The sequence below is a fragment of the Cheilinus undulatus genome, linkage group 3 (genome assembly GCF_018320785.1).
Source record: "Cheilinus undulatus linkage group 3, ASM1832078v1, whole genome shotgun sequence".
Taxonomy (NCBI): domain Eukaryota; kingdom Metazoa; phylum Chordata; class Actinopteri; order Labriformes; family Labridae; genus Cheilinus; species Cheilinus undulatus.
The window spans coordinates 35,575,849-35,594,157 of record NC_054867.1 but is presented as its reverse complement, the minus strand read 5'-3'; the positions used below and the strand labels follow the sequence as shown (position 1 = coordinate 35,594,157).

At 40.0% G+C, this 18,309-nt stretch overlaps 1 protein-coding gene across 2 annotated transcripts in view; it reads right to left on the bottom strand.

Annotated features, from left to right (window-relative positions):
• pax7a (paired box 7a) overlaps positions 1-17,561 on the bottom strand; it is a 70,285-nt gene extending 52,724 nt beyond the window's left edge. Inside the window, exons 1-4 of one of the 2 annotated variants that reach the window (XM_041783940.1) lie at positions 17,231-17,561; positions 15,873-16,108; positions 14,979-15,123; positions 14,547-14,675 (exon numbers count right to left, since the gene is read on the bottom strand). In XM_041783940.1, the coding sequence (XP_041639874.1) occupies positions 14,547-14,675; positions 14,979-15,123; positions 15,873-16,108; positions 17,231-17,318 (598 nt within the window). In that variant the 5' untranslated portion in view covers positions 17,319-17,561. The remainder of the gene's footprint in view (positions 1-14,546; positions 14,676-14,978; positions 15,124-15,872; positions 16,109-17,230) is intronic. The other variant, XM_041783941.1, reaches the window with a different exon arrangement.
• Positions 17,562-18,309: the final 748 nt, after the last annotated feature.

The window sequence follows — 18,309 nt, the reverse complement described above, 5'->3', positions numbered from 1 at the left end:
CTTTTCTCTGTCTGAGGTGAAAGTGGGGGAGAGAGGAGGGGAGGGGGGGGATGCGAGAGAGAGAGAGAGAAAGCGGAGGAGACAGAGCAGGGAGAGCTATGCTCTTTTATGGCTCTTGTCATACGGATGAAGGCGCGGCGCGTCCATGAGAGCGCACGCTCACCTTCAACAACAGGGCGTCCACTGGGCCTCCCGGCCTTTTCAGTCCGGAGAGACGAGCTCCTCGGGGGGCCATTAGAGCATGAATAGAGGCCTGACAGCCCTGTGCAGCTCCGCAGGGCATCCATAAACGCTGACATATTGACTCCCCAGGCCTCTGCACTGCCTCAGTGTGAAAGCGTGAAGGGCTGGGAGGGTGGGACTCTTTTTCTTTAATATACTGTTGACTAAAGGAGGATATTAGCTGGATTTTGTCCATAAATGAGGAGAAAATTTGTTGACTAAAAATGTTTAGCATAAATTATTGCTAGGGATTTTTTCTATGCATTTTTGCACACACTTGCTAATTAATCACCTCACTTCCTTTTTGCCAGAAAAAAATGAAAAGCAGAGAGGATCTATTAGAGCCACGTGGACTTAAAGGCGTTAGAGGACACAAAATGTGTACTTGGTTAGAAAGACTACAGCCTGAGCTCTGCAGAATGTCCCCGCCTGAGCTTCAGTCTTTGCTAATTGAGGTCAAAGCTAAAGCAATGAAATTAACAGAGAGCACAAGAAAGTAAAAGAAGAAGAAGAAGTAGAAGAAGGAGCCCATTGGGGGTCTCTGCCAAATGGCACCGGAGCCAGAGCCTCAGTCCCCCAGCAAAAAAAAGCTTCTAAAAAACCTACGCAGGAAATCAAACAGTAACGTCTCAGGGCTATGAGCCGAGGTCTCCTGGAGGAACAAATCATTTTCTCAACAAAGCCAAAGAGAGATTACTGGGCACAGTATAGGAATGCACAGCGGACAGTTTTAGGCGCCCCGGGGAAGTTTCCTAATTTTCTGGACAAGGCCGGGCAGCAAATATTGCGGAAAAGTTTGTGTGATACTGAGGACACGAGGGAGGAGAGAAGAGTTGTGAAGACAGATGGAAAACTTTGGTAAACACCCAGGATTTAGGTGAATAAAGCCTTTAAAATATTTGCAAAAATGTAATTAGTGTGCATAAAAACTTAGGCTATTTCAAGAGAAAGCACTACTTTTACATGCAGCAACAATTGAGCCTTTTTTCACCTATTTGTTTGAAAAATACTGTTTAGAGCTAGTAAAACACAGTTTACTGTACATTATAAAGAGCTTTTTTTCCCCCGCACAGAATAACACTGGCATTATTTCCCTCCACATTGAGAGGTTGTAATGTGGCACAGTAGCAAAGCTTTTTACACTGAGACTACATATTCCCCAAGGAGAGAGTGACTGACGATGCAGAAATAAGCCCATTAGTTGAAAATGGGGGACAACATTTTGAAGTTGTTATTTAGACGGCGAGGACAGGAGCTCCACCCCTCTGTTTGGACAACCGCTTACACATTTTAACTCAGCGGAGAGAGAGGAAAAAAAACACATTTCTGATTTGCAACACTCAGGGAAACATGTTTATTGTCTTTGTGGTTTTTGAAAAAGAGAAACACGCACAATTAAAACAAACTTGGTGGTGAAGCAGATCAAGAGCATATAATGTGAAATGTTCTGGCCCTAAGTAGCATGGGCTAATGGCGATTTTTAAACTAGCAGACCATGGTCAATGTTCCTCATTCATCACTGAGGGGGAGCTGTGCTAAACGTAATTACTGTCGCACATTATGTGGGCTATTCCTGCATTGTAATAAAATTAGCCAGAAATGCTTTTTGTCTTTTCTAATGCGGCGCCATGGTAACCAGAGGACGGTCATAATGCAGCGCACTGTGCCAGCTGTCAGAGTTTGACAACCTTAGGTGGCACGGCGAATCGGAGGAAACTACATTTCTTTCAGTAAATTATGTGGCTCTGACCCACTCATCCAATGAACCATTTAACATGGCCTTAATAATGCACTGTATACTCTTTTTTAGGGATCCGTCAGTGTTATTGTTTAGGAGGATAACAATGGTTTAATCAGCCAGACTAAAGGCCTCCGTTTTATTAGACTGTCCACCAAGAAATTTTACCAAAATTACATCAGACAGGCAGAAAATTAAATTGGATTACAGTACTTTATTACATATTCTTCAAACTACAGAGATAAAACCTTTCAAATTGGCTTTAATTTAAACTTGATAAGCTTTAAAGGGGCATCATTTAGCCAAAACAGATCTTTGTAATGACAAAAAGATGGAATAACTTGATTTGAACATTTTAAAAATCATGTTATCTAATTATTGTTGATACATGTAGGGGAATAAAAGAAAAACTTTGTTCAATGTTAGCTCACTGCAGTGACAGTTCATCTATGACACAGTTACAGCATGTTTCAGACTTCTCTGCTCTGATTTAAAAGCTTTAAATGTTAGTCTCCATGCTGAACACTGGTAAACAGACTGCACCATTACCGTTGGACCTTTTGCACATTAACAATCCTCTGTCATTATCTGACATTATCTGTCCGCTGCAGCAACATTTATTTTGTTTGCCAGAGAACTTATTAGGTAAAATGGCTATGATAAGTTGAATTACATGGTTCATTAGGGACTGTTTAAAGCTGAAATAACTCTGCAAACTTACAGTCCCCTTTGGTGATACACCAAACAGAGGCTTAACCATGCAGACCTTACTTTAGAGTCTACTTTTTAAATGGTTTTTCAAGACTTTGTTAGTCTTGCATTCAGGGGTGGTCATAGTAATTTCACTTAAAGCAAATGCAGCTGGTGAAAAATAAATATATTGAGGCATTTCTTTTAAATGAGCAAAGACAGAGAACTACATGACATATCCAAATGTGAACAGCACAGCTGAAAGAATTGGCTGGGCCCCTGAAAAACCCAGAGACTGGGCCCTCCCCAGTGTTGATTATTTGATGATATCAATGTATTTGTGTTGGATAAGATGCACGGGTGCTAACAGTTACCTCATTTTGGACCTGAAAAGTGTGTTGAATGTGTTATTGGGTTCCCTCCCATTGTTGCCACTTTTCACCCATGTTTGCCTCTTCTTTTTGCCATTTTGGCCACTTTTCCCACAACTTTTTTTTGCCTCTTTTCACAATTCATAAAGGAACAATCTCATAACTATTTTATTGCAAAATGGATATACAGTTTTACTTGGCGGAAAAGGCTCTGCTTAAAAGATGCTCCCTGGGTTAGTCAAGCAGCATGCCTTGACTTTACAGGGAGCATATGGCTAGATACCCCCATATGAATGGATACATTTATGATAATGCATATCGAATACAATAAAATCAGTTCTAAATCAATTAATCCATAGTAGCATGGATCTGAATATGAGAGAGCAACAAACAAAGAAGGAGGGGGCTAGGGTGGAGGAGGTTAAGCTTAGCCAGCAGCAGCATGGTGCATCAACATTAATGCTAGCAGGAATAAGTAAGAAGTACTTTATATTTAATACGCTGCTGGACAGGGAGAAAAAAACTGTGATTGGCTGTGGGAGGTGGGAGGTGATAATTGGGATCAGCTGACTTTCAGCTGATCACGGCTGGACTTATGACTAACCTGTCCTGCATGAACTAACGCTAGGCTTCATTTTTGCTGCTGTTTTGATGCTTTTTGCCCATTTATACCAATTGCAACCCATTGTTGCTACCTTCTCCCCATTTTTGCCATTTTTTGGTCAACTTTTTTTGCTCTTTTCACAAATATGTAATTATCCTTCATTAAAGTTGCCTCAGATTTTTGCACATTTATCTCATGCCATTTTGCCACACAGTAATACACTATTTTATTGATTTGACATTATCATATTGAGCTACCTTGCTATTAGTTGCTTGATATGAAGACATTGTGGGGCTTTGTGAGGGGCTTGAACTCAGCAGGTGCCCCAAAGAGTCCTACCAAGGGATTTTTTTAGGGCTGCCAAATTCTATTTTGATGCTATTTTATGCACTTTGGGTACCAAATTTACATGCCAAATATTTGTCTGAATTCCTGAAATATTTTTTAGGTATACATCACATTTGAAGCACAACTTTGCCAGTGCCTTGGGGCCCCTTGGTGCATGATTGCCTACCTCGGCCTGATGGTAAAACTGCTTGCACGAGCTAATGAGCTTGTTTCTGTGTTATGGGGTGTCCTTAAGGCTCATAATCATTTCACTGCTGGTTAACATTGTTATCGGTGCTTTGTGAGAACAGGCCACATTGTTTGTAGAGGCCATGAGGTCAGTTCATTATACCTGTTTATTGCAGCTTACCCATGGTTGCTTACCAAAAGGTTTTCTCTTGCCAATATTACCTGAGCTAAACTTAAATTGTAATATTTTTGTCTGGATGCCATGAGGAACTATGTTAAAATTAGATTTCAGTTTTATAGCTGTAGTTTTCCCATTAAAACCCCTGAAAGTCTACCCTCCCCCCACTGAGAACTCTTGTCTCTGCTGCTGGCAGGGTTAAGAATCAGCAGTGAGAGGTAAATAAATGGCCTTTAAAAAAAACAAAAAAAAACAGCGGCCCTCTTGTCAGGACATATATCCACTGGAGAGTGGTGACAGTCCACATGTCAACTCGTTCTACTCCCATTTCCTCTGAGCTGCTCGCTCAGACACTCCTGTCTAATGAGGGAGAGGGGCTGCAATCCCAGCAAGCTAACAGAGCCCTGTCATCCCTGAGTGTTTGTTTTCCCCCTGGACAGCACTGGCCAGTGTCCACTCTGCGAGGTAATACTCACCAATCAGGATCCATTACACTCTGAATCCATGAATGAACTGGCCGGGAGAAGAAATAGACCTCCCAGGGACCCCCTCCCTTTAAACTAAATTGGATTGCCAATACGGCCCACAGACGTTTGAGAAGAGCAGAAAAACAATGGAGCAGAAAATAAATACTCCAGAGCCACAATGATGACTCCACTTGGTAAACTAACACAGTATTGATCGGCTTCTTCTTCTTCGTCGTCTTTTTTTGTGTTTGTTTGTTTAGAAAAGCCTCATCCCTGCTAATAGCTGTCTCAGAGTGTAATCTCTCCCCCTCCTCTCCTCCCCCTCCTCATTCCCCCATTATGTGGCTCCTTTCAGCGCGCCTCACATAGTTTAGGTTCAGAGTCGCTCTGAAGGGGTGTGGGACTGGGGACCAATTGTTTGCTAATGTTGACACCTGCCAGAGCCGGCTTGGCCTATTTGGGGCCCGCCAAAGCTGCAAAAACTGGATGCTCCCCCTCTTTAGCGAGATTAAGTGTGGGGTTTCTGGGGTCACAAATCACTGGACTCCCTCTGATGTTGGGAGGCACAGAGCCAGAGACTGAGAGGACTGAAAGAGAGGAGCTGGAGAGGGAGGGACGGAGGAGGGAAGAGGGATAAAGAGTGACAGTCCATTGTTGGCTCAAAAAGAGGGAGAATAATGTATCTTCTTGAGTGCTCGCAGAGCCAGTGTGCCCCATTCAAAAAAATATATACATCAAGAGAGAATCCACGTCTCTAAACTGTTTTCAGACTCGTTTTCTGTCTGCTTTCAGCTGCATAAACGATCAGGAATATTTAAGTCACAGCAGATGTGCTGTTCAACATGTGTCTTGTTGTGTTTGAGGTTTCTGCCTGGTAAAGGAAGTTTTCCTTGCTTCTCTAACTTTGCTAAATGTTGATCAGTGCTGTGCTCATGATTGCTGTGTCTACAGCCTTGACCTGCTCTGGTTGTAATGTTTCCTGAAATATTATTTGTTATGAATACAAATAATGATTGATTGATTTAACTTCAGCAATTTGAGGTATAATGCAATTTCCACTCTAACATTAAAGGATGATTTTTAAAATTCAAGTTAACACACACATTGCAGTTAGGAGGATTCCAAGGTAATACTTTATTTGGCTTAAATTTCACTTATCATTTATTGGTTATTAACCTTATCAAGAATTTTTTTTATCTATATTTGTATAGATCCAATTCTTTACAAATGTTACATAAAGACACAATACAACAAGAGCAGGTCTAGGTAGACTGACACACTGGTGAATTCTTATGTTCAAGGCTTTTCTTGGTCTTCTTCCCTCATATCTTTTCCTACAGCAATCAAAAGAGCTCAGGAACTTAAGATCTTCCTTCTTTGAATCTTTTTCTCTCCCAAAAATCAGAACTGAACTGAGTAAGAAGACATTTAAATCTGCTGTTCTATCACTTGGAATGATTTACAAGAAGACTTGATCTCACCGGATGCTTTTAAGAGGAAGTTAAATGACTTAGAGGCAGATATATCTGGCTGTGGAGGCTTTGATCAATTTACTAATATGGTCAAATTTGCTAAATATGATTTTTAAATGTGCTCTCTTTGTGTTTTTCTGAGACTGTGTTAACTGTTGCTGTCTTGACTTCTACAGACTTCTACAGACTAATGATTGTTCTGACTCAACATTTACAATTTTCAAAACAATGTACTCACCAATATAATATATGAATTGTAATATAAATACTAAACAATCTGATTTTATGATGTTACACAGGCAAGACTTCATTGACTTGAGTATAATGAAATTTGCCATAGCTACTTCTGTTGACATTGATTGTGTTTGCATGGACTTTGTGCATGTAAACATGAACCACATGTCAGAATCAGAGGTAAGGGTGCAGCTTTGGCTCAGTGGGTAGCACAGTTGCCCATATATAGAGGCTGTAGTCCCAAATGCAGTGGTCACAGGACCGATTCCTGGTCTCAGTGCTGTTTGGTGCACTTTCTCTCCATGTATTTCCTATCTTTCTTCAGCTATATAAAGGCAAAAGGCACCAAAAAAAGAAACAGAGATACACCCTAATCCCTGTTTTAAGGAACCCAGTTGGACCCGTTTCATTTTATCTCTCAGTAGTCACATTTATTTTATTTGGTTTGGCTTATTAGGGAACATTTAAAAAAATCAGCATATATTTTCTCAACAACTTTAGATTTTTTAATTTCTCTATATGTTATCTCAGCTGTCATGACAGATAGATACTCAGTATGAATCTGGTTCTACTCGAGGTTTCTACCCATAAATAGAAAGGTCTTTCACTGTTGCCTTTGCTTGCTAAATGTTGCTGAGTATTTTGCTCATGGTTGCCAAATGATGGATGACTATAAACACAAAGAACGAAGACAAGATCCTAGATAACATTTGATTTGAATCAGTGCTCTATAAAGAAATATTGGCAAAGACTGATTTAATTTAAAAAAAAAATTAAATGTGGCATTCAATATGTAATTTCATTGTAGAAAAAGTCCAAGAAAGTTTTCCCTGACATACATATGGCTTTATAAACAAATCCAAATCAAAGTTATAGGCCTACTGGTGTGTCCCTGACAGACAGTTCCCCACTCCTCCTCCTCCTCCCCCTTCCTCTGCAGATGTACATTAATGCAAAAAAAAAAAAAAGGCCGGTGGAGATGTGAGCTGCAGCAGAAGCACCCTCTCTCCCTTTAAAAACTGCTGCTGTCCAGCCTGATCGTGTCAGTTTGAAGGCCCCCATTCAAAAGTATTCATGCATCTGCCTTTGAGGCACAATAGCAGCTAGTTTATAAACTGTCTGCCCGGGCACCCAAAGGCTTTAGTGCGTATTGTTTTCATCCCCTTAATAAACTTTTTGGAGGAGTTCATCAACTCGCCTGAATAGCCTATGCAGCAAGTCTCAAGACAGAAAATAACAGAAGGGCCTTTTCTCCTCCCTCTCCTTTCTCTCGTCCTTTTCTAGAGGCTGTTCTGCTAACAATGGCGAGAGGAGGCTGTCAGACATCACAGGGCTTTTTTGTACCAATACAACAGGGAAAAGTGTTTAAAAAAGAGAATGTGGCTTCTTAAAAACGGGAATCAAACACGTTTGTATTTTCTTATTTGCGCATAAGGCAACTCAAGGAGCACAAAAAGTTTCAAAAAGTTGTTTTAGAAAAATGTAGGAATATAAAAATAAAGAAAATGCAGTGGATCGCCTATAGCATGCATTGAAAGCAGATGTTGTGTATAGGTTTTGGAATTAAAAAATGACTTTTCTTGTTCAAAAACACAGAGAAAAACTTAGTTAATAGGTTGTGAGTGTTAAATCTCAGCTATTGGCTGACACCTGTTAGACAGGCAGCACACAAATGATGGGATGCAATAAAATGTAATTTTGGCAATAAGCCATTAATCCACTGTTACACCTTTAAACTCTGCGGAAAAAAATGAGCCAAACTTAAAAGTCTTTAATAGATGTCTGCAGTAATTAATTTCATACCTAATTAAAACAAGGCTGTACGGTCCGTGCAGGCCGGCCTGTGTAACCCGCTGCACGGCCATAATTGGAGTAATAGCGGAAAAAAGGGCCTGCTTTAGAAAATAAAAGCCCGCAGCGGTCCAATTCAACAACTTCAGCATCCAACCACGCTGCTCCCCCCCCCCCCCCCCACAAAACCCCCCTCCACCATCTGACCCAAAAAGGCCTTATTGGCTGCCCCGGACCCACCACCTACTGTTTCCCATGATGCACTCGGTGCGTTTTAACACCCTAATTAGATGTGACAAGTTCAACGAGCTGGTTTGAGCGGAGGAAAAGCTGGTCAGGTTATGATTTCCGAGTCAGACTCACAGGGGAATCTGTGGACAGCTGATTCCTGTCAGACTCATTCATCTTCTTCCAGCCAATTAAACATCCGCGCTAACAAAGCGGCGCCAATTTAGGAGGATACGTTAACGCCTGGAGCGGAAATGGAAACGTTTAACTCAATGCAAGAGACCGGAAACGCGGATAAATTCACCCAAATGTGGCATCTTTTATTATTAATATTATAATAATAATAATAATTATTATTGTTGTTGTTGTTGTTGTTGTTGTTATCAAGCTATGGAAATTTTAAAAAATCACATTTTTAAATTAACCTTTACTAAATTAGCTTATACTTTGCCCGGAAATCTAAATTAATTTTTTTTTTCAACATAGACTTTTGTATGTTATATAACAGCAGTAGGCTAAACGATAATATTAAGTGATTTTATGATAATTTGATTACAAGTTCAAATTTTGTTTCGTTTCCAACCTTAAATTTTGCACCTGCACCGCAATGATATATGATTGAAGTTGCACCAAAATCACTGAAATAACTGCGCAAGAAATAGTCCCTACTAACCCCACCTGTTGACATGAATAAGTGTTACAGAGAGAGAGAGGGGGCTAGAGAAAGAGAGCAAACTGAAGCAAAAAAAAAAAAAAAAAAAGATTAAATGTATGATTGTGTATTTATTTTGGCCCACAGCCCTGCAGGCAGAGCTGCGCAGGATCCCGGAGCCCCTCAGAGTGAAAATTGGCGGAATAAAACACAGGCAGAAATGAAGCACCCTACTGTTGTGTGTGACAGGATACCTGGAGGGCAACGCTTCCTCTTTAATTTGTCTCGTATGGTTTGGGACCCCCATCCAGACATCCAATCCTCAGAGTGTGCGTAAGCCTACTGAATTTAATTCTCGATGGTGAAATTATATGCTATAATTAAATATCATATCATGTGAAAATGCTCGGTGGCATCTTATCGACGTGGTCTTCCTCCTTGTTATCACATTAATAGTAACAACATCTAAAATGGGCCTATCAGCATTTGTGGGGGAAATTGCAGGCTAAACAAAGGGCACCTATGGGCTTACAGCTTATATTCTGATACTTTCGAGCAGGAAATGTTAACCTTGAAATGCTACTATCTGCGTCTAACAATGTGCGATCATAACCCCATAAATGAGGGGAGAAATTGAATCCTTTTAAGTTATTAAGCAGGAAAGGATTATAAACTCGTCTTTATAAATGAGCTAGAAATCCCCATGTCTTCCTCTGTACACTTTGAAATTTCCCACAAGAAGCTGGAGAGGAAAGATTGCCCCTTTTCAAGAGCCCCACAAGAGATGGAAAAACCATTTTTGTGCCCAGATAGGGAGTCGTCCCACATGGTAAGCGCCACTTTAATTAATAGACAGCCTTGAGAGGTATCACTGTCAGCCTGGATAATGGTGGCAGAGCCAGTGTTTGTGCTTCCATGAATATTTCTGATGTGATCAAAGTCAAATGCCAGCACAGAGTGAATTTAAGCCTACTCCATTTTTTTTTATTTAGCCTAATACTGCCGACACTTAAAGCTCCTGACACTGAAACGTCTGTGCAGCATGGTAGGCCTACAAGCTTAAAGTGCACTCCTTAAAATTGATGCATTACTCATTACTCATAAGGAATGAGTTTCATGTTATTATGTGGCACGCTTTGCTCATGTTACCTTGCTGGAACCAATAGGCTAATTTGTCACACTGGTAGAAGTACCATATAGCATGTGTCATTAACAACAAATTATACCGCCATTTTTAAATAAATAATCAGGCTGAATGTCAAATGCCACTGAATTTATCTGGTGTTAATGCTCACAAAACAGGGTAAAGTCTTAAGCTGACTTTTGACACCCTAAAACAAACAAATGTTGTATATGTAATAGATTTTTGTTGGTATCAAAGTACGATTTCCGGTCTTTACTGAAGCGATGTGTTTCCACCGGAAGCCAAATTGGAGCAATTATCCGTTTGCATTTTCAGCTAGCAACATACTTTTTTGCCTACTTTTTTATCCAACTGACATTATTTTTATGAATTTAGTAGACATATTACTTATCTATGAACAACTGGCTAATTATCTACAAGGCCATGACAGATTTATATTGTCATGCTGCCGTAGCATCCTTAGGAGGAGGGTGGCAGGGGGCTAGCTAACTCCTGTTATAAACAAGCTAAACATAATTTAAAGAAAACGTAACCTCACATTTGAATAAATCTAAAGGCTCCAATACTACTCTAAAGCTATTTTTAAAAGATAATAATATTTGTCTATTATTTTTAAACCGAAAAAAAAAAAAATAGCTCGTTAAATCGTCACTGTCCATTTGCTAGGAAAACAGATGCTACTACCTCTGAATGGCACGTTAAAGGGGACGTTATTTGACAGATATATGATGTAAATTTAAAGAAAAAATCTTGTTCCCTATGTTTTACTTGTCAAAAAATAAACTATTGTCAAAATTAGACGAGTTAAATATTAGTCAACATACATATTTTGCCATTATTGTGCTCAGCTTTGACACTAATTTGTTCTATTGATTTCAAATAAAGCATCCCATTCAAAGTATGAAATAATAATAATAATAATAATAATAATAATAATAATAATAATGTGTCTTTCTGCTTTTGCCCCCTTTATAAGAAATGTAGGCCTACCGATGTAAATTCCAGTGAAATGTGGCTTGAGTGGCTGCGGGGACAGGGGAGGTTAATCCGAGTTTAATGCAGTGAAGCACAGCGCAGGGTCTGGGCTATGATGGGTATGTTATCTCTGCCCAACATTTGGGTCTCCCTCAATTTCCACCCAGCCAAATAGCTGCGAGAAAGTGCAGATGGAGTCACTCTCAATGCCTGAGGAAAAAACGTTATTAATAGCTAAATAACTTCCCCATACTTTCACTGAATCTCTCTCACACACTGTTCCAGATGGATTTGTTTGAAGTGGTCTCTCGCTTCATTCCCCTGTCCTTCTCATTCAGCACGGCTTTAGACCCGAAATATAGCTACATTATATTACCATACACTTAGAGACTGGGCGCGCGTGCGTGCGCAAAAGTGTGTGTGTTAGTGTGGGTGCGCGCAGTACGAGTTTGTGACGTGTAAAAGCGTGCAGGGTGCAGCTTTGGCATCATTTCTACTCACTATTTCGAGTTTAATGACAAAAGAAATCACTCTTTTATTGTTTCTTTGTTTGTGTAGGAGAACAGCTCGACATGGGAGTGAGTGATAATCCCCATAAACTACTTTTTGGATAATTGACTTTTAATGTGAATTTACAAATGTTTATGCTCCAAAAATAGTGCGGATATTTAAAGAAGCAGTTGTCTTTCTGTTAAAACAAAATGCAAACCCCCGTCTTCATTGCAACATAAATAACTTAAAGCCACTGTTAACCTGGGTCTTTGGTTTGCTTCCTCACACCTCTCCACGGCTCTGTCACTTTCCCTCCCTGACGCGCGAGAATAATCCCACCTGGCATCTGTTTAATTAGATTGAGGAGCTCAGGTAATCCTGCGATTTGCAGGAGTGTCCATCGCCTGTCTGCACCTCAGCTGACGGTCAGGTTGGTTACATTTGTGTGGCAGATGGGTGCCGGACAGCTGATTCACCTTTTCTCTCTGAGCCGCGTGGCGCAAAACAAAAGAGTGCCCAAAGTTTGCACAGATGTTGCGCAACCTTTCCCCTATTTCCAGCGCGTAATTTAATTTTGGCACAAAACTAAATAGCAGTTTACGACCAAGAAATTGTGAACATTTATTTCTTGAATCTTACATAAAATAAGGAGCAAGCCAGAGCTATGAAAATGTGGTAAAACGTGGAAGTTTGGTTGCTTCTCCAGCAAGCTTCAGAGCAATAATTCCTACAAAAATAAAATTGAGATTATATTAATATGGTTAGCGGTTTATATACACGTTAAATAAAGCTAGATTATAGCTGGGATAAATCCTTGATGTAACCTCTGAGAAAATCAAATACACAAGCCTAATAAACAAATAGATAAATAAATAAAGTCTTAAAATCTGGATAAGTAAACGAAAAAAAAAATCTCATGAATTTTGTGCCCAGGGCGAGCCACTGTGAGCTCCGCTCTGAGATGAAAGTGAAAAGAAATAAAAGGCTCTATTTAATCTGCTTTAAAACCCCTCTCCACATAAGGGCTGCGCTGCAAACTCGGAGAGTGAGGGGCTGATTGGGGATAAATACATTTCTTACCATGCCTGCGAGCTATTACACCCGGCACGAACACAGCCACCTATTCAGCAACCGTCGTTTCCAGCGCTTACTCTAATAAGTATTAACATTATTAGATGCCATCCGGATGCCGGTATAAACTGCATTACGCACAGGGTGCGTCTCTTTTTATAGCAACGTAATTGAGTCCCGATTTAAAACACAAGCAGTGCTAAATAAAGAATAAAAGCTGAGATATAATGTGGATCCAAGAGAGGAAAGTCAGTAATAATGCAACAATAATGCAGTTAACACTTTACAGGTCAAACCATGGCATTACGCATAAACGGCCTCGATTTTACGCGGCGGGTTTTTTTTTGCGTAACGCAGACTCAGAGCAGAAAAATAATAGTCATTGAAAGCCAGCAGGGTTTGCAGATCATCTAAACGGACTGTGGGATATTTGATACAAAATTGTGACATTTTTCTCCAAACATCAATGCGTGGTGTGACAGAAAAAAAAAGAGACCGTTTTCACGCTATCAACTGATTCTTCTCCAACGGGCCATTATAGAAAATTACAAAACTATCTAGCAGCGGGGCGTGCTGAATAATTCATCTCCTTTTATGTGTCTCTGTGCCCTTTGTCCAAACTTTTCTCTCTCTTTTTTAGCCACTTTTTTGAATGAGAAAAGGACGGGCCCACACTCTCCCCTCTTCGCTGCCCCTGCTTTCCAGGATTTGCTTTTGTACCTCGGAGTCTTCACTTTTAGAAAAGCGTCAATGGAGGGAGGGGAGGGATTGTTGCGCGTGAAGTTCATCTTCAAGTTTGAAAAATTTCTGGCAGTGTCTCTTTTTTTTTTTATTGGAGGAGGAGAGAGGCTTTTGTGAACTCTTATCTAAAACCCCATTTACCCATGTTTGATCATCAAAAAGAGGGAAACCTTCAGAGCGCTCTGGAATGCAACAGCGAAGCATTATCACAACAAAAGATATGACAATAAAATCAAAACTTTTCACTGTAAAAATTGGAAAAAATCTTCCATTTAATGTCTTAAAAATAAAAGAAAAATCCCAATTTAAAGTCTAATTGCCTGTAATGGTCTCTTAATTGTTATGCGTCTCTATGATGGGTTTTAAAATATGTAAAATATGCTACACAAAAATACCGTCTACAACAGGGGATCTCAATGCATTTTAAGGTTATTACAAGCTTGTAAATTCTATTGACAAACAGTGACAGCCAATACGTGCATCAAAGCCTCAGTTCTCCCTCCTCGCAGCATTACTAATAGAGCAAATAATAATATGAACATTGATTTCCACTTTAAGTGACAAGTGGTGAAATGTCAGTGAACTGACATCGATTGTGAAATGGGTCAACTGTCAGCTGTCGTTTAGGGGTCGTTAAATGAGTGAATGAATGAGGAGGAATTCGCTACACAAATTAATTTTCTGCACTTAAATACCTTCTGCCAAAGGCTCTCATAAATAATTGAGTGAATGAACAAGTGCTGGCTCGGAGTTAAAAGCAGGAATAAATTCTCTGCGTTTAGCTGGAAAGCTCGGATGTGGGACAATTTCCCAAGAGGACGTAAAGTAGGAAGTCTATTTCAAACAAACGCTTTCCTGTTTACAAGGCTGTGATTTACTCTGCATGATGATAATAATAATTTGTAAGTCAAACATATAGATAGAGAAAAAAGGGCCAGATACTTTCTGCTGTTAACTTACATTTATCACCGAGGATGCCATCGATGCTATGCTTTGTTTTCTTTTCTCCATCTTCATCCTTCTTATCACAGTCATCCTCGTCATCTTTTTTGCCAAATCGGGCCCTCAAAACGCGGCTGATGGAGCTCACTAATGGCAACAAAAAGGTAAATGGGTGATTAGCCCTAAAACCCATAAAAGAACCAGAATTATCCTATCATACATTTGTTTTACAGGAAAAAGTTTGACACAAGCAGCTTCATAAAAAAAAAAAAATTAAAAAAAAAAAAAAAGATGCAATAGCACAAGGTGGGTTTGTCTGCTACAGGTGAGCTTTACGCAAACATTTATCATCAGTAACTGAGGGGCTTAAAAACATCTGGGGTGTTCGAATAAGAGTGATGCTGCTGCAGTGTTGGCTCGTAATAAAGAAAAAAAAAAAGTGCAGCTTACCAGATGAAGCCTCACCTGAAGGAACCGTGCTTCTGTCGCACACCCCGTCCTTCAGCAGCTTATCCCGGATCTCCCAGCTGAACATGCCCGGGTTCTCGCGCTTGTACTCCTCGATCCGCTTCTCCACGTCAGGAGTTGCCACCTGCTGAAGGGTTGAAGTGGTGCGGTGGAGACGAGGAGGGGGAGAGAGCCGAAGAAATAAAGGGGGGGGGGGAGACAGTTTTAATTGTGGTGAAATTAAAGTAAAAAAATAATAATGTTAAAAACTAAAATAATATTCTTAATAATTATTGAAGTATCAGAATCAACATAAGGGGAATATATTTAACCACGTGACCCCTTAAATTAAAACAGATACAGTAATAAAAATACAGGAAGAATCAAATCTGCCATTATTATAGATATTGAATTTTCTTTGAATACAAATTTGCTGTAAAATTAATAAGAAGTGACAACAAAAGCCAAACTGAAATATAAATATCAATATCATGTTAAATGAGGTGCATGTTAGTATTTATATTGTTTTATATGATAGATTACTTCAATTAATGTCCACAGCATTGAATATTAGACCAAATATTTCAAAAGATGGTAAGTTTATTTTGAAAAGAATGTTACTTATGCTTATGACGTCGTACATAATAATAATGAATATACAATAATCAAAACAATACATATAATAATAATAATAACTACAATAATATTAGTAAAATAATGATAATACAAATTATTATTATTATTATTATCATCAGAAATAGATTATTATAAATATTATTTTTAAAATATTGATAAAAAATACAGTTCAGAGTTAGTCGTTTCTGGTCCACTCTCTTGACTCCCGTCCCCTCCCCTCACTGACAGTGACCCCCACCCCGCCCACGGACCCCCACTCACCCTGGGTTTGCTGCCTCCTATGGCCCCTGGACGGATCGATCCCGTCTCCTGGTACCGGCACAGAATCTTTGACACACAACCGTGAGAAACTCGCAGTTGTCGCGAGATTACGCAGGGTCGGATTCCGTGGTGGGCCATCTCCACTATCTTGTGTCGGATGTGATTTGGCAGGGGCCTCCCGTTGATGAACACGCCGCCAAGCTGGTTCACCCTCCCCTGGCCCAGAGGGGTGGACACTGCGCCACAGTAAATAACAACAATGGTAAAAGTCTCAGCAACAACAACAACAAAAACCACACCACACTTTGATTTTGTTTGCAAGGAAGAAGGAGCTAAATTGGCTGAGTGATCCAGTCAAACAGCGGCATGTTTGCTGTGTTAGTGACACTGAATGGGCCGCAGTTTACTCACATTATCATATTAGACATTTTCAAGAGAGCCTGGTGCCAAATTCAGCCAGCGTCTGTGCGTCTGACAGGATGTACACGAGGCCACTTCAGCGGCCGATTTCACATTCAAGAGACACTAAAGAGGCTGACACTTCCCACCTTGATTATTCCTAGTCATGCTGTACAAATATTGATGTGATCCTTTGAGTCGTCTCTTTTCTGCTGTGTGTATTGTGGCCATTTCCAGCAGCAGGACACTTGAAATAATCCCGGAGCTCGAGGAAGTCGCGAGCTACGTGGTTTTTCTACATTTCAGTCCAGAGCACTTGAGCACGAACGGGGGCCATAACGGGAAAACTGCTTCACCCCCCCAAAAAAAACCCGCATGCAAATACAAAGTGATCTTTTTTACGCGCATATGTTCACAGGACTCGAGTGTGGGCGCTGGGAAAATTACCAATTAGATTAGTTTTGTTTGTGCGTAACTGTGTTTGGTTGTGCGTAATAGTATTTGCACTCTAAAAATGAACTAAAAAGAACTTTGGAAACATGGAGAAAATATAAATATGTGTAAGGATGGATTCAATTGTGTAGAAACGTGTAAATGTTATAATTGTTTGAATACAATTTCACAGCCAGTTAAGGCAATAAAAGTGTAACCAAATGTATTTAATTTCAAGGCAATTAAACAAAAAATCAACAGATCTCCCCATAAAAGCAGTGATTACTCACATGAGCTTCAATAAAAAGAGTTAAAGGCATAAATCTATAAAATCAGAGTGGAAGTTTGTAGGTGTGTTTTGAAGGCTGCTCTGATTGAGCGTGTTAACTTTAATCACCTCTGACTGCAGCTCCTATTTGATCACCCACCTTTTTATTTCCCAGCATGCCGCCTGTATAAACTGTATAACACAGTTGACTACTTTTGCCACACTTCAAACACACATGTTGTCACAGCTCTCCTCTTACCTTCCAGGGGGAAGCCGGTTCGGGGGTAGTTCTGGCCTGGCGCAGGGCGCACCATCCGAGGCACTGTTCCGGGTAAAGTAGCCATCATGTAGCTACTGACACCAACAACAAAAACACACTCGAACCTGTTACTCTCACAAAGTCCAAGTAAAAAAAAAAAAAAAAACGGAATGCCTTTGAAAATGCTCAGAAAGAGGGTGCTGTCAAATCCAAATCCCAGGCGGAGAAACCGGACGAGCCCTTCTTCTTCTTCTTCTTCTTCTTCTTCTTCTTCCACCGGGGGGGGAAAAAAGGGGAAAGTGATGCTCCTCTCCGTGCAGGAACGCCAAAATAAAACGAAGGAAGCCGCCAAAGCAAAATCAAATCTGCAGAAACAGCGCAGTTGCACTCGAAGTCTTGGTATCAGAATTGCAGAATCGCGGTGTTATTCTTTTCCCCTGGCGTAGTTTGGGTTCAGTAGAATATCTGCTGCCTGGTTGGAAGTAGTTTAAGTGGCCAACTTTCGTGCATGTCGTAGGAGGAGACAGGCGCGCGCTCCCATAGGCTCCCCGGCCTTTCTTTTATGGATGAAAGAGAGTGGGTTTAGCCAGAGGCCGGTCGACCAATCAGAGGCGCACATTCCACTTTTAATTCACTCCTGCCGCCCCTCGTGAGACTCTATACACCGAAAACCTGCAGTTCAAAATGTTATTATGTCTAAATGTTATTCTAAATCCGGACTTTTATAAATTTGAAATGTGCCTGCTTCTCTGACATTCAGCTGCTTCTGCTTCGAGAATATTAATGCTTTAAAAATGAGATTTTACATGTCCCCCTTTCCACTCTTTCCTGCTTCATTTATGTCTTTATTTTATAAGTAAAAGCTATAAAGAAATTATAAATATTTCACCTATAAATTGGGTATAAGGCTGCTTTACCAGAGCTTGAAAATGAAACAGGAATTATTTCGTTAAAAAGAAGACAAAATCAAGTTTTAATAAAGTTATTTTTTATTTTATATGTATAATAATTATTAGATTATTATTAATATGATAAGTGGAGAAAATTTGCAAGTAATTTGTCCAAATTAAAAGCAAATA